The sequence below is a fragment of the Chenopodium album genome, chromosome 20 (assembly GCF_948465745.1).
Source record: "Chenopodium album chromosome 20, dcCheAlbu1.1, whole genome shotgun sequence".
Lineage (NCBI taxonomy): Eukaryota > Viridiplantae > Streptophyta > Magnoliopsida > Caryophyllales > Amaranthaceae > Chenopodium > Chenopodium album.
Genome location: NC_137853.1, coordinates 28,826,275 through 28,839,962, shown reverse-complemented (window position 1 = coordinate 28,839,962; position 13,688 = coordinate 28,826,275). Strand labels below are relative to the sequence as shown.

At 32.5% G+C, this 13,688-nt stretch overlaps 1 protein-coding gene across 1 annotated transcript; it reads right to left on the bottom strand.

Annotated features, from left to right (window-relative positions):
• Nucleotides 1–2,232: 2,232 nt before the first annotated feature.
• On the bottom strand, nucleotides 2,233–12,702 carry LOC145597961 (SWI/SNF complex component SNF12 homolog). The gene is made up of 3 exons (XM_081654241.1): nucleotides 12,567–12,702; nucleotides 10,733–12,280; nucleotides 2,233–2,726 (listed from the first exon to the last, which is right to left on the bottom strand). Exons 2-3 carry the CDS (start codon nucleotides 12,073–12,075, stop codon nucleotides 2,654–2,656), a joined length of 1,416 nt encoding a protein of 471 aa, XP_081510367.1. The 5' UTR covers nucleotides 12,076–12,280; nucleotides 12,567–12,702; the 3' UTR covers nucleotides 2,233–2,653.
• Nucleotides 12,703–13,688: the final 986 nt, after the last annotated feature.

Genomic DNA, 13,688 nt, shown 5'->3' with positions numbered 1-13,688 from the left:
ATTAGGTAATGTGGGGACTTGTTAGATGATCCCATTCCCATTATTGTATTTATTTAAAATTAAAAAAAAAATTGACAAAATGGTGGGGAAAAGGCAAAAAAGGAAATCAATCATAGTCATTTTATGGGCATGTCGAACGTCATAAGAAATTTTTGCATGTGGGTATTATGAGTTGTCTTGCATAGTGGAGGAGTATTTTACAAAGGTAGGGCATTGACTTGGATACAAACAATTTTAGGTTTCTTTTTCCAAGTCAACTCTATGTTTAGATCTATGGCGTTTTCTCCCAAAGAAGATTTTTCATAGGGGGTTTTCATTGCCTAATTTGGCTTTTGTATTTCTGTTTAAGTTTGTACTACAAAAATAAAATGCAGTCATGTTTCATAAATTGCTTCTCCGATTGGTTTTGGCTTTTTCATATGGTCAAATAATCAAAATTTATGTTTGTTTAGCGGCATTTAGTTGCAAAAAACTGGCTTTTAAGCCAAAATGTAAAAAGTAGTAGGACTAATTGCTTTTGTAGAGTAACTTTTAATAATCATTATCTATACACAAGCAAAGCATATATGATCAAATTAGTTAATTGTAATACGAGTATTACAAAAATAAGAAATGATGAAATTATTTGAAAGCAGATGAACCATAAGTGTTGGTAGAGTTTTTATACACCAACAAATTTCCATGTCAAGGCTTGAAATATCGTTCCCTACCTTAAAGACAAGTTTCTCAACAATGGCCTACCAATACAGGATAGCCATTGTCTTTTGTAATACTATTTTTAAGAAGCCCAGTTTGGGGCATCCCACTATCCTTTGTGTTTCACACATTCCTATTTAGGGATACAAAATTGGACTTTATATTTACCATGACATTTTCTTTAAAAGGATTAAGCTCTCTTAAGATGGGAACAAAAAGACATTTTACATTCTTATAGAAACATCATATTTTACTATTATTGATTTTACAAAATTGTTATTGCCATTGTAATTTTAAATCACAAACGAAGAAATTACATATTCGACCTACACCACGTATTTATGCCCTGTTCTTTTCACCTTAAAAATATAATAATTCAGTAAAAATAATTTAATAATTTCAATTTAGTAAAAATAATTTTAAATCATCAAAAATAAAGTGAACTCGAATCATCTTCCCCTTTCCCCTCCCTCTTGTTTGATTTCTTCAATCCTCTCACAAGTCACTACTGCGTGTAAGCTCAAAGCATTTATCAAACTTTATTGTTTTGTTCTCATATATACATCTTCTTCTTAAATTCCACAATAACCAAGTCTCTCATTAACTCTTACATACTCCCTTCTCTCCATTAGATCCTTTCATAATATGTTATTAGGGCCAATTTTATGGCATTAAACGAATTTCATCCTTCTATCAACCGTTAATGTAGGAAGATGTATATCTTGTTATTACCTATCAATAAAATCTGAACTGCAATTCTATATACATGATTTTGCTTGTCTGTTGAACTATTATTTTTAACAAATATACTACCTCCGTTTCGTATTAGTTACAACTTTGGAATATTTTATATCTCACAAATAATACCCAAAGTTGCAACTAATAAGAAACGGAGGTAGTACATACATAATCAATATTCTTTGTACTACCTCCGTTTCATGTTTTTTGCAACTTTGGAATATTTTATATCTCACAAATAATGGCCAAAGTTGCAAAAAACATGAAACGGAGGTAGTAGAATATTATGCAAAGCTAAAGCAAGAAAACAAATCATCTTTACTCCTCAATTAATGTATTCCCCTGTTCTATTTTGTATATTTAACGTTCTAAGATTGGAGAAGATTCAACCTGTTCTTGCGTTGCTTTTGCTCCTACATCTACTAAAAGACTGGAGAAGATTTAACCTGTTCTTGTTATGCATTAGCTCCGAGACCTATAAGAAGACAACCAACGCAGAGTTTAACCTGTTCTTGTGTTTATTTCGCTCATAGATCTACTAGATCCCAGGCGTAGCACACTAGGAAATAATAGAAACCTAACCTTATTTATTTGCCTCGTTTTTCTTTCTAAAGTTTTTGAACCAAACTTCATCTTTCCTTCTTCTGAACCTCAGACCAAACCAACCATAGGATTTAGCATCTTTATCGAGTTACACAGTAACAACAATGATAAAGATTACTTTTTGATTGAAGAGATACATACAAGAATCAATACAACAAATTCGGATATGAAACAAAGCACTCACACCTCTTCCATCGATGGCTAAAAATTATCACAATTTCTACAATCCTAGCTATTAAAAGTGACACTACATAAGTACATAACTCATTTACTCATGATGTGAAACTACAAAAAATGAACTAGTTCTTTAACGAAGAAATATGGCATTAAAAGGAGGTTACTAGCTGACATTTTAATCTCATTCAAAACTAAATCTAGTAACAAGAGATTAATTCCGCTAGTAATACTAAATTTTCCTTATGAGGTACAAGGCAATTAAACTGTTGAAGTCCTCAGCTTCATCTCTGTGATAATATTGACATGCTATCTACTCTAGGGTGCTAGTATCTTTTGAACAAAAAAGCATCTCACATTATGTTTTTGTGACGCCAAAAATAGAGGTCCAACCATCAGTATTCAACATGCAATAACCTTGTACCTAATTAGATATCACAAATCACGTAGCTCCTGCAGCATCACCTCCACTGGCAGTTTTGCGATTCAAGTAACGCATAACAGCATCTTCAACCCTAGAATGAACAAACAAAAATTTTCAGAACAATAATCAAGCAAGCAGACCATTAGAAGAACGAAGAAACAAGCATTGCAACTTCCTTGACCAAACATGTTCTTTTCCACAACAACCAGCCTAACGAAATTGTTCACAATCAAGTCAACCCAAAGCAAAATCTAACAATAACCTGAGAGAGTAGATAAATCTTTCTTTGCAACTGGAACTACATAGTAATCCCTCCAGCTCCTAGCACCTTTAAAGCTTAATCACATACTCTTTGCTACTAGTACATATCTTACCCAAAATTAGGGCAAGGCAATTCGCATTTTGATTAATCAGCTGAAATCATAGCACAAAGCACATTGCTCAGACCCAAAGAGTCCAAGTGACACAAGATTTCAATACCAACAGAATTATATGGTTTTTTTTTCCTAAGTAGTCAGCTACATGGCTGAGAACTGATCATCAGCCAGGCAATCTCCCGGCCAAATGTGATTAATCAATAATCAAAACCTTGGTACTTAAGGGGCTGCCTGGAATGACTGAATAAGGGTCCCCCACCAACTGCCTCTCTTTCTTCTCTCTCCCTTGAGCCAACAGTCATCTTTCTGTCTTCTTCTGCTTCCAAGTTTTGCTAGCAATATCTCTTATCTCTCCTCTTTCTTCATTGACCGCCAAGGAGCCCTACCTAGCATTGAGCTCACGATAGAGGAGCATGAGGATGCGAGACTGGGAGAGAGCTGAGGCAACTAGAGGAAGAGGGAAAAAGAAGACTCAAGGTAAAAACTACTCTGATTAAACCCAATCTTGAAGCATGGAGAATTCCTTCACCCTAAAATCATCCCATCCCCATCCCCACCCTTACCCCCAATCCCCCACCCAAATTTAAAAAGTTCCAATCACTCGATGACCATGAGGAAAAATGAGATACATTCTTTCAGTCCACCATAATTTTCTACACAATTTAAGCAACTAGAGTGTATCCGTGAATATACGTATGTCGTATGTATATTTAAAAGAAAAAAAAATTAAGTGGAAGTTACAGTTTTCTTTTTCTTTTTTTTTTTTTGGAAATGAAAAATTGAGAAGCGGAAGTGATGCGGTAAAGTAATGGAAGTTAGAGAGAAGTTATTTAAAAAATAGAATGCATAGAATTGTTCCATTCAAGAATTAGAGTGTTGTGGTGAGAAGTTGAAAAACAACTCTTAATTTATATAAAAGATTAGGTCGCTTACTAAGAGCTTCAGTAAGTGTGTTAACACTGCAGAAAACATTAGTATGCCCAATCCCAATCAACGGTCTTATAAGGCTGAATAGTCGATCCCTTTCAGTAACCCCAAGGCACTAGGAAAACACATTGATTGAATGGACTTCTTGGAAGGTGGATGATCCTACACTAGTAAATTCTAGTACCATGTAATAGAATGAAGTGGGGGAGAACCCTAGCCACGCTCAGGCTTAGAAGCTTTGATAGACAAAACATACATGAAGAAATATAAGGAAAAACTGATAAATGGTTACATTACCGATGCAATTAAACAATCATCACTAAGGAGAGTACTTACCTAGTACCCTAGGATTTAAGAAGAAAGAGAAAAGTTTAAATATATTTTTCCCTTCTGTTCATACTACTCTCATCATTGACACTATTCCCAAAGCTAACTAACTCTAAGGTCATTTGATATTTTGATGATGAACCCTTCATCTTCCTCTTCAAGACAAATGATGTCACACTCCTCTAACAAAGCTTTGGTGATGTATCCCTCAATCCCCTCTTAGACACATTGCATATGTGTACTTAATGGGTAGCTTAGTATGGGTGTACTAATGCTTTGTGTGAGAGTTGTGTATTTGAAAATTTGATTTTTCATAAGATAAAATGAATCTCTTAGTTGATTAACTATATTGATTTACCGGGAGAAAAGACTCTAGCTATTGAACACACAAAAGCTTAACAAAAAAAAAATAGAGTGTTTCAGAGTCCAAGCTTTTGAAATTGAAATTGAAATTGAAATTAAATTTGTACTTCCTTCCAGTTCTCAAAAGCTCCTAGGGCCCATGTATCTCACCATCTTTATGTTCCAGTAATCTTTAGATTGATACTCATTGTACAAAACTTTACTCTCATTGACAAAATTCAACCACATACACTGTCCATATACAGCTAGTGTCCCCTCATTCTACCAACAAATGGCATAACAGTCTGGGACTCTGGGTGTATAGAAATAAACCCCAACAGCAGACGTTAATCAAAGTTCAGGATAAGAGTTGTGTAGGAATTGGGTTCAAGCTTTCCCCAGCCCCTTCTCATCAATGGACTCCTGACACATATGAAGGAGTGCGGTTCGTTCGAGAAATTCCTACCTCTCTATCTATCTCTGAGATGTTTGGATTTTTCAAAACTCCATGGACATGCAGAAGAGAAATGCTATTCCCACTCGGACCAAGACATGACTTTTACTTGTTCAAATAACAAGTAAGGTGAAGCAGGGTCAGGAACAACGAATCTCTTTTCTTTATGATATCTATTTGGCAAGTTCGTTATTACGGGTAGTTCCTACAAAGGAGATGACATGATTTCAAAACGAAAGTTGATTTAGGACCCCATCAAATAAATAGAAATTTGCAACAGTAGAGTAGCAAAATTCCATAAGCCAGGAACAAGTATTTAACAAAGAAATTAAGACAGGACTAAAAGTCAACCCGATAGCCAAATCCAACCACTGAATTCTACACCACCAGGAAAACTTAGAATTATGGGCATAACTTTGCAGTCTACCAAAAACAGCCTGCCTAAAAAATCACCAAGTCCAAAACTAAAATTACTTTACTTACCGACCTAACCAACCCTATTCACAAAATTAGGAAAAGTCAACATTATTATCTAATAGAGCAATTAAAATTGTCTTCTAAATGATTTGTGTAAGCTATGTTTCACAAGCCAGCATATGTCCCATGTACAAGATCGAACACATACCTAAACTGGTGACATAATTAGTACTTATGACTGTCGGTGACAGTCAAATAATTGAAGGGACAATACTATCATCAAACTAAAATACAAAATAATACGCAATCCAGAAATACTACAAGCATAAGAAACTATGTTATTCAATAATTATTAACCACAAGAATTATGAAAAAATAGATGCACAAAATAAGAACTAATGCATGGAGGAAAATGGTAAGATGATAAAGCTATTTTAATGCATAGTCTGTTCCAATGTAAAATGATTTTATATAATAAAGCATGAAAAAGAAACTCTAGCTATGTGAAGGTAATTTTTGATTCACTGGCTAAGGGTTATCTAAGAAAATGCTTGGAACAACACTAAAATAGAAAATTAGCTCTAATAGTGATCTAAAAGCCTAGTAAGTAATAAATGCAAGTACTTCATACATCTTGATTATCGTTTATTCACCTCAACTAGTAAGGTTAAAAGCTATACGCACGAAATTCTAATGGAATTGTTTAAAGGATTCATAGTAATTTTTCCAACATTTCTAGGAATTTTTAAAGGAAGGGCCCTACAACCTAGTGTCTTCAAGTATAAGCCTTCAAGTATTTCACTTAAAACTTTTTGGGTAGAAAAAAAAGAAAGTTGTGTAGAAACATTAGTATTATTTAGTAAAATATGGATCTGAGGTGGGGTAAGGTAGTGTAAAAGTGAAAAAAAGAAAAAAAAAACATAGGGACATGGTTTTAAATCTTGGATGTGATCTTAATTGCGATAATGGCCATATACACTTTCGCGAGCAATGCGGGTGGAATGCAGCTATGGCAACCTAATATATCAGTAAGCTTAAATTCTTTTACAATGTGGTTGAGCAGTTGTGCGGCCGAGGGGATAATGAAATGCAATGATTTGTTAGTTTCATTAATAACTATACCAAAATACCATGTATATCTTTACATCAAATAAACACTCATAATTAGAATTTTTGTCATATAATACCTTATTCAACCTACACCTATAGAAAAAAATAGAAGAGTTGTATAAGAGATATTAAGGCTACTGATACATTTAGATTTTATTTTGAAAAATATGAAAACAAAAATGTAGGGAATATGGGAATAAAAATTAATTTAACAAGAACAAAGTAACCTTCTAGACTATTAGTCAATGTAAATATATCTATTCATTACCTTTACGAAATGCATGATAAGGTGCCCATATCATTTAAAAATTTTATTTTAAAATCAAAATTTTAGAGCTCGTGTGTTTGTGCGATACATGAACTTAAAAAAAATATGAAATTTGTTTCTAACATTATTATAAATTATATGTAGTAATTTTTCCCTTAATACACACACACACACACACACACACACACACACACACTTCCTACTTACGGCGGTTCATAGTAAGTTGAAAGTAGGTCCTTTTTTTTTAACTTTTTAGATAGAAGAAAGAAAATTTTTTAAAAACATTGCTATTATTATATTGTTTTATGTGGATCATGTGGTTGGGTAAAAAGTAATAAAAGTGGAAATTTCCCTTAACAAAAAAAAAAAAGAATAACTAAGAAGATTTAAAAAAAAAACCATATCAAAACGGAAAGTAGAAAGATAAACAAAGAATGGAAGGAGTATATCACATTTTATTTTATTTAATTCTTAAGATTACTTGCTATATACATAGTATACACACTACGTACTATTTTTCAAAATATCCGCAGTGATTATTAACATAGGTAGTTGTAAATTTACTTGTATATTTTTACAACTCCGTATTTATTGATAAGTTATTAATGGATTCAGTATAAAAGTAGATTATGTATATCAAAGAGGTAAGATCCAATAACTCATATAGAGTTTTATATAGTAGAATAAAATAGAAAGAGATACTTCTAAAAATTTTTTTTATAAAAAAAAAAAATAAAAAAAATAAAAAAAAATTGAAAGAAATACTTCTTTTAAAACTCTTAATTTTTCTTAATTGCTCAATCGTTCACTCATTTCACTCGCCTTTATCAAACTCTTTTAAATGATGGTTTTGTTATGTCCGTTTCTTTATATTGTGCGAAACCTTATGAAGTTTATATTAGCCGACCCCTAATCATTTTAGAACGAAGGCTTTGTTGTTGTTGAAAAGAAAATGACTTTGCACATTTTGACCCATGTCATAGTTGATGTCTTTTATATATAAAAAATTTATACTCATACATATTATACTCCTTCCGTTATTAGGACCATGCATGGGACTACTTTTGCTTTAAAGAAGAGAGGGGTAGAGAGTAAGTAATGTATTTAACATAGTTGGCTCCACAAAGACAGGTTGTAGTTGATTAAAAAAAAAAATTTAAAAATTTAAAAAAAAAAAAAAGAATAAAAGATAATTATAATAGGAATAAAGTAAAAGTGACAGGAACTTAAGAAAATGGATGAAAGCGAAAAGTGAGTGAGAGAGTATCATCCTTAAATTAATATATGCTCTAGCCTTTTATGATATCTAACAAAAAGAATTATTTATAAGAAAAAGTTGTATGACAAACTTCATGGTGTCATTACTCTTTGAATATAAAGTATTAAAATTATAGATTAATCATTTTCCATTTTTCAATTACAACCCTTTTTTTCCACATATAGGAACATAATATATTTTGATTGTCAACGACGTGTCGTGATTACATATACTTTTTAAAATTATTATTCGTTTTTAATTTTATTTTTAGCCCACCAATGTTTTATAAACTACATTGTTTTCTTTTGCTAAAGTTTTCTCATCTTTATGCTTTCGACTTGAATGTTTTAACCACTCTTTTAAAACTTTCTTGAATTATTATTTTTTATTCTCTTTTAAAACTCCCTTAATTTTTCTTAAATGCTCTTTCGTTTACTCACTTTAGTCATTTTTTTTCAAAATCCTTTAAATGATGGTTTTGTTATGTCCATTACTTTATATCGAACGATTCCTTATGACAATTCATGTTAGCCGACCCCAAATCATTTTGGGACTAAGGCATTGTTGTTGTTGTATAAAGTAATTCTATTGACATGATAAAGCAATAATTTTCTACAAAATGGAAAGAGAAATTTATAATCGTTTTGAATTAACATAATAAAATGTATTTTTGCTTGAATTAAATTTTACTTTATCGCATTGCTTCATCTAAGTTCATCACTTTTTGAGTTTTTGAAAATGTTTGGCGGTAGTATTTTAGATAGCGGTTAGCATTTGGACAAGTCAAAACTCTAGTAAGAAAAAACAAAAAAAAAAAAAAAAAAAAAAAAAAAAGAAAAAAAAAAAAAAAAAAAAGTGTTTAGTAGGGTAGCATTTCATGTAGTAGTTAGTGGTAGAGGTAGCGTATTGGTAACTTTTCTCAAACATAAAAATGTTAAACATTTCTAAACTTTTGGTTGCTATAATATGTGTGGCTTTGCTTGTATTTTAATATTTCAACTGCTATTTTTGCCAAACACTCAAATATCAACCACTACATTAATATCTAACCTCTGCCCACTACTACTAAAACTACTAGCTACCCTTCTATTCGACATCTAAAAGCTACCCTTACCACTATTTTTGCCGAAGAGGACCCGAATATAATACATTGAAGATATAGAACATTATTTTAATTGGCTGTATATGGAAGAAATATGATAGGATTGATGACCAAATAGAAAGGAAAATATTACATTGTAAGAAATATTTTCCTAGAGGATTGTCAAAAATAGTTATATGGTTTCGCATTTAGTATACATTATAGTTATTGTAGATAGATTCTTACCCTCTCTCTCTCTGTATACAAAAGGGTTATTAAACTTCACATAATCTGACAGACTGACACCCCAGTTGTGTCGATCAAAGGCTACTATAACAATAGGCTGCTATCTCTTATTACCAAACTATAACAATACTTGTTTGGGAAACAAGAACCCCTACCATATATGCAAGTAGACATGGTAAAATTGAAAATTATTTAACAAAGGGGATCAACCTGTAGAATAATACTTTTGCTTTTGACACCATCCTAATAAGGCATTCCCACAAAGATTTTTGTAATATAATACAATTCTTCTCTTTCCCATACACCAAACTTCTTTCTCCCTCTATCACAATACTTATGCTACCCTTTAGGCCTTTATTTTTCTCTCTTTACCCACTTCATTGTTATTCTACTTTTATTACTGTCCTTAACCTCTTAGTTTTAGAGGTATAGGGATTAAATTGATTAGAACATGTTTAAAATGTGGGAGCTATAGACAATATTTAGTTTTAGAGCTCAAATTACAGGTTACAACAAACTTGGTGTGTTGAGAAATGAGACTTTTTAACATTCCAGATCATTAGTTAATGAATAACACATGTACAAGAACATACAATATACAGTTTAAGAATGTACTTTAAGAAGAGTAGTTGAGAAGATAATCAGATATTTAGCAACCTGAAATCTAAACAGAGGCATGAACATCTAGGAATAGCCAATATACTGAAATATATAATCAAAATCATTTTTTCATATCATAAAAACTTTTTTATTTTCTCTCCGTATAATATTCTCTAATCTCCAATAAAACAAATAATGATGGCAATAGCACTGCATTAGAAGCAAAGAGCTCGCTATTTTATTTAGGCAACTGTCCATCCTACACTGGCTACATGATTTGTTTAGCTATCCATCTCACTACACAATAAATAATCAAGTAATCAATGTCCAAAATTGCATTCCATATGGACAAATAAACAACAAGAAAAAATTCTCAAGTTTCAAAATAAGATCAAAATCCAACTACATTTAGAAGGAAAATTTATTCCCTGTCTTCATTGAATCTCCATGAGAGGTGTGTGAGATTCACAGCTAATATACCTAAGCCCCTTCAGAATTGGGCTAAGAATAAATCTTATAATACCTTATAAATTGAGAGGGGAGTTTAATGAAAGTGCATTCTTTACCCATAATATACTCAATCTCTATTTATATATTACAGAAAATTAATTGAGGTAACGCAAGCACATATTATGCTATAATGGTGCCTAATATATTTAATGACCAGTGAGAGATAGTAATGTTCCTTACCAAGGTTGGTTGAAAAAGTCACTTCGATGCTCTTTCTCAGCATTCTGAACTGCTTCACCGGCAACAACCTTCAAATCTTTATCCTGAGAAGCAATTAATGTGTTAACAAACTCTGCAGGTGAATGACTAAAGCCAAGGAAAAAAGCTTGTCTTCGCCGGTGCTCATTGATCTTCTTTATAGCAGCAACAATGGATTTGTCATAATCATCGATTTCTTTGCATTTCTCCATCTTTTCCAGGATAGCAGACATATCCTTCTCTAAAGGAAAAGGAACATCAACAAGCACATCATAACACATACTTCCGCTGGGATTGTTTCCAGAAAGCTTAATCTTATGCTCCAAATGTATGGGTTGTAGAGGAGTTAAATGTTGAGTGAGAATCTGTGAAGCCACAGCAAACTTAACCTTCTCTTCACCAAACACTTCTCGCAGAGGTGGATCGCAAATAAAGAATGCTGGATCATTCGAGTCTTGCAACTTCTTAATCTTCACATAGTGCCACAATGCAGCCATGATTCTTTCGCGAGTTTCTGCCTCAAGTCCAAGAGCTTGAGTAAGAGCAGCTGATAGTTTAAACTTCTCTGGATTATGATTCATTTCAAGCCTTATAATTGCGGTAGATTCTGTATCTCCCTTCCTTTTAACCTCAAATCCTTCATGAAGCAAACGAGAACGAGAACTCTCCCATACTATTACATGGTTGTCAGGATAAAGGGTCTGATCTAAGCATATGGTAATTTTCTTGAAGAAAGACGAAAATTTTGGGTAAGGAGTGGACCTATTATCCATAGTCCCAGGGCTGGAATCACCCCCATATTCTAATATATTCCCAATTATCTTAAGCGTCCAAGTAGGTGTTTCGGAACTCTTATTTTCACCATTTTCAAGTGGCTGATTGGCAAAAGTGTTGAACACATAGATACGAAGTATTTTCTGAATACAGGGAGGCCTTTTTACAGTTTCCTGAATATCTATTTTCTTTCTAGCAAGGGCAGCATCAACCTTGGCTTCCAATTCCACTAATTGGGTGTAAAGAGCACTTTCTGGCAAAAGGGCTGCCACTTTCTCCGGTAATTTATTCTCCGGAACCTTCCTTTTCTTCCTACGAGCAGCCGGAGCAAGCTCCATTGTCTTAAACGGAGTACCACCACCAGTCCCAGAAGAGCTTTGAGGCTTAGTAGAATTTTTATTATGACTTTTCTTGGTATTTGCAGTACTAGTAGCAGCAACACCCACAGACGAAGACACTCCGGCATTACTACTATTAGTCCCTAGGTTCACGACACGAGCATTAGACTTCCCAGGAACTTGTGCAGCCTGAGCACTCTGCGGTTGAGCCATTGCCAGAGTCTCGGAAAATCGAAAATTACCCAACAACTGACACTCACCTAGTGTTTGATTATTTTCCTGATCAACTAACTGAGACTAATCAAGCGATTCAGGCCCGTCCCTGAGCCGGGGCACGAGAGGCAGCCGCCATTGGCCCAGGGAGTAACGGTTCGTTTTCAAAGTTCCGTACTAACATTACAAGGTTATAAACAACATCCTGCACCACAATCGCAACCCAATTTCACTCAATTATCAAACAATGCACGAAATAACACATGAATTCTTCACATTCAATAAACATGACGCAAATTGAACATAGAAAAATTCAATTAACAACAATCGCTCGTTATAATCTTTCATAAATTCCAAAATTACAAACAAAAATTCATTAATTACCTTACAAAAATGACAATGCTGACAATTAAATTAACGATAGTGTGAAACTAAACCCTAAATTGAGAAATTGATATTGGATGATTGAGAATAAAGGGAAAAAAAAATACCACGGAAGCTTCTTCAATGGAGGAGAGAAAGCTTAGAAGCTGCTTCAATGGAGAATTCAGAGTATTTCAAATGAGAGCTCAGAGGGCGCTTCAATAGAAGAGAGAGATGTGAATGAAGCGTAAAAGGTGAACAACTGTGAGGGGTAAAATAATGAAAACAAAAGGAAAAATGAAGTAGATTAATGCAACGCATCCCTACCTTATAAAACCCTACCTTATAAAAAGTAGAAAATTACTCTTATGAATAGTATAATGCCAAATATACCCTTTAAAATGTGTATTTACATATATACCCTCATTAATGTATACAAGTTTTTTTTAATGAATAGTGTTTGGGCAATTATACCCTCTAAAATATTTAATTATGTACTTATTTGCTCTCATGCTTTAATATTAGTTGTCTTAGACATTTATATACTCATAAACATAAACATAGTTGTTTACATATTTTTTTTTGTCATTAAATCTGTCAACAAATAAATTTATGATTTTAATACCAAGCCGAAAGAGTCTCTAGATATAACTAGCTATGTGCACGCATCACGCGCGTTAGCTACCCTAGTAAAAATAAAAGTCCGGTTTACTTCATGTTATTTTTGCTGATCTGAAATTATCTTTTCTGAAATTAAATTATTTTGTAAGTAAACTTGATTATTTTTGTTGAACTGAAATTATTTCTATTGATTTCTATAATAACATGTCTAAAGTTATTGATTTTTGTTGAAGTGAAATTATATTTGTTGGAGTGAAATTATTTTTGGTGGACTGAATTGAAATTATTGTTACTTAATATTTCCTTTTAATTTGCTCACTGATTAATATTTCCTTTTTATTTATTGATTGATTAATCTTTCCTTTTTTATTTGCCAATTGATTATACTTTCCTTTTTTTTGCTCACTAATTAATCTTTCCTTTTTATTTGATGATTGATCAATCTTTCCTTTTATTTGCTCACTAATTAATTTTTCCTTTTTATTTGATGACTAGATTAAACCCCGTGCAATGCACGATTGTTAAATAATTCTAATGATAATAAATTTTACTAAAAATAATGGATATAAATATTATAAATAGACATAGTAAAAAGTATGAAATATTGTGATAGAAATTAATTAAACATA